Source organism: Penaeus japonicus, unplaced genomic scaffold (genome assembly GCF_977035675.1).
Source record: "Penaeus japonicus unplaced genomic scaffold, GWHDUDI00000001_assembly GWHDUDI00000003, whole genome shotgun sequence".
NCBI lineage: Eukaryota > Metazoa > Arthropoda > Malacostraca > Decapoda > Penaeidae > Penaeus > Penaeus japonicus.
Genome location: NW_028234405.1, coordinates 25,377,466 through 25,387,465, shown reverse-complemented (window position 1 = coordinate 25,387,465; position 10,000 = coordinate 25,377,466). Strand labels below are relative to the sequence as shown.

General features: G+C 40.1%; 1 protein-coding gene across 1 annotated transcript in view; it reads right to left on the bottom strand.

Moving 5' to 3' along the window:
* The window catches only part of trus (programmed cell death 2 like trus), a 17,357-nt gene that overhangs the window by 6,412 nt on the left and 945 nt on the right, over positions 1-10,000 (bottom strand). The window contains exons 2-6 of the mRNA XM_043007434.2: positions 5,817-5,977; positions 4,246-4,555; positions 3,491-3,652; positions 2,928-3,083; positions 2,570-2,694 (exon numbers count right to left, since the gene is read on the bottom strand). Coding sequence (XP_042863368.1) covers positions 2,570-2,694; positions 2,928-3,083; positions 3,491-3,652; positions 4,246-4,555; positions 5,817-5,977 — 914 coding nt within the window. The remainder of the gene's footprint in view (positions 1-2,569; positions 2,695-2,927; positions 3,084-3,490; positions 3,653-4,245; positions 4,556-5,816; positions 5,978-10,000) is intronic.

Sequence of the window (10,000 nt, the reverse complement as noted above, 5' to 3'; positions counted from 1 at the left end):
GAGGAGGAAGAGGAGAAAGAGTAGGAGGAGGAGGAGGAGAGGAGGCGGAGTGGAGGAGGAGGGGTGAGTGTGCAGAGGAGGAGGAGGAGGAGCGGAGGAGGAGGGCGGGATGACAGAGAGGGAGTAGAAGTGGTGGATGAGGAGTGTTGAGGAACAGGCGGGAGTGTTTTAGGAGGGAAGGGGAGGTAAGAGGGGAAGAGATGAAAGGAGTGAAGAGGAGGAGGATAAAGGAGGAAGAGAGTGTGACCGAGTAGAGATGGAGAGGAAGAGAAGGGGAGGAGGAAGAGGGGAAGAAGGAGTGGTTGAGGTGTAAGGAGTAAGATGGTGAGAGAGGAAAGGAGGAGGATATGGAGGAGGAGGAGGAAAGGAAGAGGTAAGAGGATTAGAGACGAAAAAAAGGAGAATGATCGGAAGGAGTATATTAAATGGAGGAAGAGGTGAGGAGGAGGAGAAGGAGAGATAACGAGGAGGAGAAAGCGAGAGAGAATTAGGAGGAGGAGAGAATACAGGCGCATAGTCAGTATGAGGAGCAGGCCGACATCGAGTAGTAAAAGGGAAGAGAGGGAGGAGGAGAAGGAGAGGAGAAACGAGAGGAAAGGAAGTAGCGGAAAGAGGAGGAGGAGGAGGAGGAGGAGGAGGAGGAAGAGGAGGAAAAATAGAAGGAGGAGGAAAAGTAGGAGGAGGAGAAGGATGAAGAGTAGGTATAGGAGGAAAAGGAGGAAGAGGAGGAGGAGGAGGAGGAGGAGGAGGAGGAGGAGATGGAGGAGGTGGAAGAGGTGGAAGAGGTGGAAGAGGTGGAGGAGGTGGAGGAGGTAGAGGAGGTGGAGGAGGTGGAGGAGGTGGAGGAGGTGGAGGTGGTGGAGGTGGTGGAGGTGATGAAGGAGATGGTGGTGATGGATGTGGAAGGAGGGAGGAGGAGGAGGAGGAGGAGGAGGAGGAGGAGGAGGAGGAGGAGGAGGAGGAGGAGGGGGAAGAGGAGGTGGGGGAGGGGGAGGGGGAGGGGGAGGAGGGGGGGAGGGGGGGGAGGAGGAGGAGGAGAAGAAGGAGGAGGAGGAGGAGGAAGAGGAGGAGGAGGAGGAGGAGGAGGAGGGAGGAGGAGGAGGAGGAGGAGGAGGAGGAGGAGGAGAGGAGGAGGGGGAGGAGGAGGGGGAGGAGGAGGAACAGGAGGAGGAGGAACAGGAGGAGGAGGAAAAGGAGGAGGGAGAGGAGGAGGAAAAGGAGGAGGTGGAGGAGGAGGAGGAGGAGGAGGAGGAGGAAGAGGAGGAGGAGGAGGAGGAGGAGGAGGAGGAGGAGGAGGAGGAGGAGAAGGAGGAGTAGGAGGAGGAGGAAGAAAAGGAGAAGGGAGTGGATGAGGAGGATGAGGAGGATGAGGAGGAGGAAGAAAAGGAGGAAGAGGAGGAGGAGGAGGAAAAGGAGGAGGGAGAGGATGATGATGATGATGATGATTAGGAGGAGGAGGAGGAGGAGGAGGAGGAGCAGGAGGTGGAAGAAGAGGAGGAAGAGGAGGAAAGGAGGAAAGGGGGAAGAGGAGGAAGAGGAGGAGGAAGAGGAGGAGAAGGAGGAGGTAGAGGAGGAAAAGGAGGAAGAGGGAGAGGAGGAAAAGGAGGAAGAGGAGGAGAAGGAGGAAGAGGAGGAGAAGGAGGAAGAGGAGGAGAAGGAGGAAGAGGAGGAGAAGGAGGAAGAGAAAGAGAAGGAGGAAGAGGAAGAGGAGTAGAAGGAGGAAGAGGAGGAGTAGAAGGAGGAAGAGGAGGAGGAAAAGGAGGAAGAATCTGAAGAGGAAGAGGCAGAGGAAGAGGAGGAGGGAGAGGAGGAGGGAGAGGAGGAGGAAGAGGAGGAGGGAGAGGAGGAGGAAGAGGAGGAGGGAGAGGAGGAGGAGGAGGAGGAAGAGGAGGAGGAAGAAGAGGAGGAGGAAGAGGAGGAGGAAGAGATAGAAGAGGAGGAGGAAGAGGAGGAGGAAGAAGAGGAGGAGGAGTTTTCATTTTAAAAATTGGTATTACTGAACACAGTTTTGCTTCAATATGAACTTTTTTTGAAAATCAAGTGAAATGATTCAGTGTGTTAATTTGCTACATGCATAATATTTCTACTGTAGCTACAATCTACATACTACAGCCAAAATCCTTAAGGTTTAAAAGATCACTATGAAGATCTTAACTACCATTAACCTTAGTTCTGTAAAAGGCAATTTAGCAATTTCTACAAGATGATAAAGTTACCACCTTTGAATATATACATTTTCTTATCATAATCATGTTCAGTAACGTAATACAAACTTGAATGTACAGTCATAATAATCTAAAAAGATACTTTCCTTTTTCCAGACAGAAATACTTGCAATAGTACACTTTAGTAACAACACCTATCTATAGCTTTGTCCTTAATGAAAACAATAAAAATCTATCCAACTCAATGAATGATATTCCGATATAAATCTCTTGCATAGATATACATACACAAAGACAAGAATGCAATATAAAGCCAAAACTATATATCATTATATACCTCAGCACAAAAACAACATTCACATGAGCATAAAAAAAAAGACCAAAATGAATGCACTGCTCCTTACCGCATCACTTGCTGCGGACTGCGTGAAATCCTCTTTTTGAACTTGTGTAGTAGTACATCCCCATGGATGGCTACGTCCTTCTCATAAACACTATCTCCCTTTCCTTCACCTCCACCTGCACTTTCCTGCAAAGGTGATTTGAGAGTTATATCTTTCTTGATGTAATATATTCTGCTAATTGATATAATTTAGTACATATGAGAAAGAGACAAAAAAAAAAAAAAAAATTAGGAAATACAATATGAAACCTCTGTTATTTTTGAAGAACACTTTTACAAAGGGCTAACAAAAGAAATGAAAAAAAGTGCAAAAAGTCAAATTACCAGAATTATGCTTTCCCTATAATTTTAAGGCTCACCTCCTCTCTGAAGTCATGTCCGGTGCTGTGAGTGTAGCGCACTAAAAGTTCTCTCTCATGATCTGTAAACGACACATCTTCTGGTGGCTCTATTTCACTTGACAGAAAGTAGGGCATAAACGTCACATCTGCATTGGCATCTATCTGAGCTGCTTCCTATAAACAGACAGAGAGATAAGATATATAAAATACATATATAAGATATCTATATAAGATATAAGATAAGATATATAGAGGATCTATAAAAAGGTGTATACAAATTCTATACATTAATTTTTATTTGACTAACAGATATATGTAGTTAGTCAGTCAGTCAGTCAGTCAGTCAGTCAGTCAGTCAGTCAGTCACACACATGCACACACCCACGAACACACACACACACACACATATAGTCAGTACATGTATTTTCACCTGTTCATTTACTAACAAGTCTATTCATATACCCACACTCATCTATTCATCACACACCATCCCTCTTACCCACCAACCCATCCACCTGTTCAGTCATATTCACACCTTCCTCTACTTACTCACAATCTCTTGACAGTGCCTCCCTTTTTACCTGAAACAGAGCGGGTATGTCAGTCGTCGGTTGCTCAGGTGTATCCACCGCAATCATGTCCTCCTCGGATCCCTCAATCACAGCCGAAGCCTCTACTCCTTCTCCGCCGCACCCGACAATGCCCACTGCACCACACAGAGCCTCATTGGCATTGGCATCCCCCTAGGAGAGAAGGAGAGAGAGGGAATGAGAGAGGGAGAGGGGGAGGGAGGGAGGGAGGGAGGGAGAGGGGGAGGGAGGGAGGGAGAGGGAGGGAGGGAGGGAGGGAGGGAGGGAGGGAGGGAGGGAGGGAGGGGAGGGAGGGGGGAGGGAGAGGGGGAGGGAGGGAGGGAGGGAGGGAGGGAGGGAGGGAGGGAGGGAGAGAGAGAGAGAGATAGTTGATTTTCTTTCTTGGATGGGAAAGTGTGAGTTTGGGTATGTCTTGTAAGGAAATTTATGGATATGATGATTTCCAAATTTAAGGGTTATGAATTAGAAGCAGGTTCTGTAGCAAATGATTTTCTTCTATAAAATTTGATTTAAATGAAGTCAAAACAAAAGTACATATACTTTTTTCATATCTATAGCTATCTCTTGTACAAAATATCAAAACATCATACTAAGAAAGAGAGAGAGAGAATAAATATAAAACAAAAATAAAAATGCATCCAAAACATACATACACACATTTCAGAATACCATCAGATCTATCCTAAAATCTCTGCCATGAACCATTACATGCTCAACACGATCTCACACTCTGCCCATAAGCATACCTCAATAATGTTCAGCTTGCTCTCCATGCTCTGCGTAACCTCAGTGATTGACGATGTGTTGGAGTTCATGTTGTTGAGGTTGCTCATGCCGTCGGGCTTCTTGGCCATGTTGTCTAGGTACAGCTGTGACGATGATGCGAAGTTGTAGTTGTCGGCATTGCCATTGCCATCATTGTCATTACTGCCCCAGTCATCGTCATCCTCAAACCAGGACTCTCCTCCCGCTGGCTGGGGGGGAGCTGTCTTGGTGCCAGGGAGGGATGTCTTGGCTGATGTGGGATCTGGGATCTGGCTTCTTAGACAGGTCCAGCTGGAAGTAGAGTGGGATTAGGAGGGTGTAGGTACAGGGAAGTGTGCAAAATGAAAAGGAAGTCCAAAAGGGAATTAATTAATTAGAAGAATAGAACAATGTGAAATAAGAATAAGAATGAATGAATGTATTATATACTGCTCTCCAGAAATGAGTTTCACTTATGTTCAGGATTATACTTAGGACTCAATCCACCATATATATGAAGGTATAATTGGAAAAATAATTGTTGCTGAAAAATTAATCCTAATAGCTACTAATTAGAATAGTACATCCTAGGAACTTAACCTCTAGAACATGAGGACATGATTACTGCATCCTCACAGCACTTGTGACATATCCAAGGACGCGGATACTACGTCATGGGTGAGTTCTGTTAAAAAAAAAAAAAATTTCTTCCGGATACTGTACGAGATCTTTCAGAATGTAGGTTGTATATGATAGGATGGCTTACTTGACTTTCATTTTTATTACATAGGAGTGTGATTCGCTTATGCCAGGGGAGGTACCAATGCGGCCTGCTAGCAATAATTTTATTTCTTTATGGAACATTATGTAAAAATGTAAAACTTATTATGATTAGTTTACCCAAAAAGTGAACCACTTAAACCGTTCTCTCTTGTCCTCTGAGCGAGGTCTCTCACCAAGGTCACTCTTCCCACCCTCCGCCCAACCTATGTAAATAACATGTCATATACACAGGGGGAAGAGGTTAATTCTGCACATTTTGATATATAGTACATGATGATTATATTGAGGTTTTGGCTTAACCCATTCACGCCAGATGACGTGCTGACGTTTCATGGTTTTTGCGTCAGACGCCGTTGACGAGATATCTGGGCAAGGCCAGCGCTTGGGGTGAGCAAGCGGGCACCCCAGGCTCGCGACCTGTGCGCCCGAGAGTCTCGAGGCATTAGGCTTATGCATTCGAAAACCCTGGCATTACAACCATACAAAGCCGGAATCGCCCCGGCATGAATGGGTTAAAACTTGTTATATTCAAGGGTGACTTTTAAAATTTAGTGTGTGCCAGCAGCCCAGATTCGGCATGGGGCGCATTTTCTACTGCCCTGAGTGAAGAGGTTATTGACCAAAAATACATGTGATATATCCTCTTTATAAATAAATAAATAAATAAAGAAGGAAATAAATACATACATATATATGTAAACATGTAGACATATGCACACACACAATAATTCCTTTCAATTCATATAAGAGTAGTGACTATGACTTCATGCTACCATGTGTAAACTACTACCTATGGGGACGGTTCCAGCACTCTTGTGTGACACAAGCAAAGATGAAGAGCGCGCGATGGTATGGGCTCCCTTCCAGAGGGCAATAGATCTGAATCACTAAGGACTGTCTTCTGCCACATCTCTTGCATATAGGAATTGTTGAGCCACTTATACACCAATCCTGTTGAAAAAAAAAAAAAAGTTTTATAAATGTATCACACAAGCTATATTCTATTAAATATATCTTAATATGATTAAAGGGTTTGTTGGATATAATGATGATGATGGAATAATTAATCTGTGGTGTCTCCATTCACTTTATGGTTTGCCCCCCACCCCAAAAAAAAAAAACATACAGCTTTATGTGGTCATACATATCAATGACAAACACAGAAATACCAGGAAGTAAAAATGTATACTGTACTCGTCAATGTGAGTTGTAAAAAAAATATACGTAGATACAGATATTTGCTGCATTGTATATATATAAAGATATTCATGTGGAGACCCTGCATCAAAATTCATAGGTGGAGATACTCTTTGATCAAACAAATCATCCTCACAACTTCCACTGATATATCAGACATGCCTAAAATTTTCCATCCAACTACAGAGTCACTTTTCCCTCCTGCACTCACTTCCTTTAAAGTGGCCAGAAGTCAAAGAACAGTGAGATATGCATATAATCATCTGCACTGAGCACTACCCTACAGTCAGGAGGGCTCAACCCACTTGTAACATAATACAATGAGTCTGACGTTCAGGTGTACGTTTAGAATTGGAGAATTATTTTTTTAGGATGTACCTGCAGCTCTCTCACCTTAAAGACATTACTAGATTTATAGTGACTATCATCTCCAAACTTTCCAACACATTAGATTTTCAGCTATTTTAAATTCCCTATTTTTTTGTATGCCCTTCAAAAAGACAATTTTAAAGCATTGGAAAACAACTGATATTACTGCATGGAGATATTCTTTTCACTAAGAACCATCTCTAAAATGGGAGGTTACAATAAGCGATTAATAATACTTGTACAATTCATAAGAACTGTGCAATTTGGGAAATATCAATCACTGCCTATTTCATAAACATTCCAAACTTTTGCACTTTCACCTTTTTGTTTTTAACCCTTTGATGACGGTGCGTCACACCCGTGTGACACAGCTAAATGCCAAATGACGGGGGCGACACACCAGTTTGACATTCCTGTTGCAATATTACATAGGCCCAGCGTAGGGGGTTTCCACTTATCGCCGGCCCGTCGGGATTGGGTTAATTGTTCTCACAGACTTTCAAAGTTTTAAATATTTTTGTGTTCCTATTCCTGCTTACTAACTCATACCCATGCTACTGTTTGCTTCTAAACACAACCAGCTGTATTGCTTGGAACACTTTCAAATTTTTCCTATCTCCTTCAAGTAGATATACACTGTCTATTGATCTAATTTTCAATACAGGAAATCAAGTAAAAAAAAAAAAAAAAAAAAAAAAAATATATATATATATATATATATATATATATATATATATATATATATATATATATTTCAAATTTCAGGATGTTGACCTTTCTCTAAGCAAAACCCTTCTAACAGGGTTCTTCATCCAGACTGGAAAAAAAGTTTTTGCAAGGGCAAGTTTGAGGGTAGACTATCATTGGTAAAGGATTTTTTTTATGTGAATAGAGTTTTATAAAAACAGTGGGTATAATCTACATTATAAAAATGCAGTCGGTATAGTCTGTTTACATAAGTCTGATAGCTGAAGCCAAGTAACATTTGAATCAAAGCTACTTATTAGTCAAATAATGCTGAGGATGCTTGTGAATTTACAGTTCATATTTTTACACATAATATATTCAAAACTGATTCAAAGATAAGCATTCATTCTGATTATAGAACAACTTCCAGAGATTAAAAATAAAAATTATCATACAATGTGTACAGATGTGTTAGGAGTTTTCAATTAGCAGGGTTATCTATGGTCTTAAAGCACAAAATTTATGTTGTCAGACATATGAATTCCTTTATATGACGGTTGTTCTTTATTCTGTACATAATTACTATTTGATGTTTTATGCACCTTTAAAAATTCTTTATGTTTAACATCACTTTACATGCTTCAAAAAAAAGAAAATGATTAATGTGATATTTCTAGTGTTTGCAATATATATTCTTAAATATATTTCCTTTCCATTGTCATTATGTTTTAGGATATAGAGATAAGAAACCTTATTCAGTGTCATTGTGTCCCGTCGACTAAATCTGTAATGTCGGATTGCTTACAGATGTCATGGACAATTTCCCAGTCTAAGGGGGAGTACCAAACTTGGAGGTGTTGTTGGCCAGGGAGACTTCTTTAATGGGAATAGTAGGTCAACACTGACAGTTAAGTGTTATTCCTGAACCATTATACCAGCTCTTTTATAAGCATATTTCTGGCTGAGAAAATACTTTAATATTAAGAAATGGCAACACAACTAAAGGTGAGAAACTAGAGCAGAGAACAAGCCAGAGTACACCAATATAATCACTTATTCGGCAATGAAATTGTGAATAACTTTCAAAAATTTAGATATCAAAAAATTATCAGACTGATTTAAAGGCTTTCTATTTCTTAAAAAGGAGCTCATCTTGAGTTTAGCATTTTTCTCTTTTCTCTAAAACTTGCTCTAACAATGGTTAATTGCTTTAAGTGTCATAAGGTATCATATTTACCATAGGAAATAAACCAATGGAATCTGTTTGCTATATTACTTTTAGTTTTAGTATAATACAGTAGATGTAATAAACAGATAAGGTGTTTAGAGAACAGGTGAATAACCTAGCAAAGTGTTATAATATCTTGCATCCACCTTTTGTCTTAGCATATAGTTTGTTTCACAAAACATCCTGACTAAATATGACTCTGGATAACACTTTAATTGTCAGATTCTCAAGTCCTATCCAACTATTTACGAGTCTTATCCAGAGGGAATAGTATACGACGGCCACAAAATGTCTATAAATATTTCTGATTTATCCTACTTGATGAAGATCCTTGATTTCATCCCCTATAAGTAAACAAGTAAGCTAGACTATTATATGACGCAGAGTGCAGGGTCTGATCAAGAGGGAGAAGACATGCCAGGCCTCACCCCTGAGAAAGAAAGTAGTAGTAGTAGTAGTAGTAGTAGTAGTAGTAGTAGTAGTAGTAGTAGTAGTTTAGTAGTAGTTAAGTAGTAGTTTAGTAGTAGTTTAGTAGTAGTTTAGTAGTAGTTTAGTAGTAGTTTAGTAGCAGTAGTAGTAGTTTAGTAGCAGTAGTAGTAGTTAAGTAGTAGTTAAGTAGTAGTAATAGTAGTAGTAGTAGAGTCAGTAGTAGTAGTAATAGTAATAGTAGTAGTAGTAGTAGTAGTAGTAGTAGTAGTAGTAGTAGTAGTAGTAGTAGTAGTAGTAGTAGTAGTAGTAGTAGTAGTAGTAGTAGTAGTAATAGTAGTAGTAGTAGTAGTAGTAATAGTGATAGTAATAGTAGTAGTAGCAGTAGTAGTAGAAACAGTAGAAATAGTAGACATAGTAGTAGAATAGTAGTAATAGTAATAGTAATAGATGGTAGTAATAGTAGTAGTAGTAGTAGTGATGGTAGTGGTAATGGTGGTGGTAATATGATAATGATATGTGATGATGTAAGTAGTGATGATGTGATTATTAATGATGATATTACTATAATGATGTAATGATAATAATGATAATAAACTGTAGTAGTAGAAAATAATATGTAAATGTAATAGTACTAACAGTAGTAGTAACAGTAGTATGTAATATGAATAATAACAATAACAATATGAATGATAATAATGACAAAAAAGATATACAATAATAACGACAATAATAACAATAATAATAACCTAAGTGACCCTACACTCCACACACATCCCTCTCCCCCCTTCTTCTCTCTCTAATCATCAACCAAATTATAGTATTTCCTTAACATGATGAGAAACTTTTGGCTGTAGCAAAAAATGTGCATACAAGGCTGCTCTTCATCCTTTCCTTCTTTTTCTTGTGAAAGATATAGGAGAACTTATACAGCTCACACCAGAAACAAAAGCTAAAACTCTTTGTCATCTAGTAGATATATTAATTACTTAGTCTATATAACAAGAATGAATTATTAAATTCATATGTAATTAATCATTAATCAAAACATTTTTAGCAGAGATATC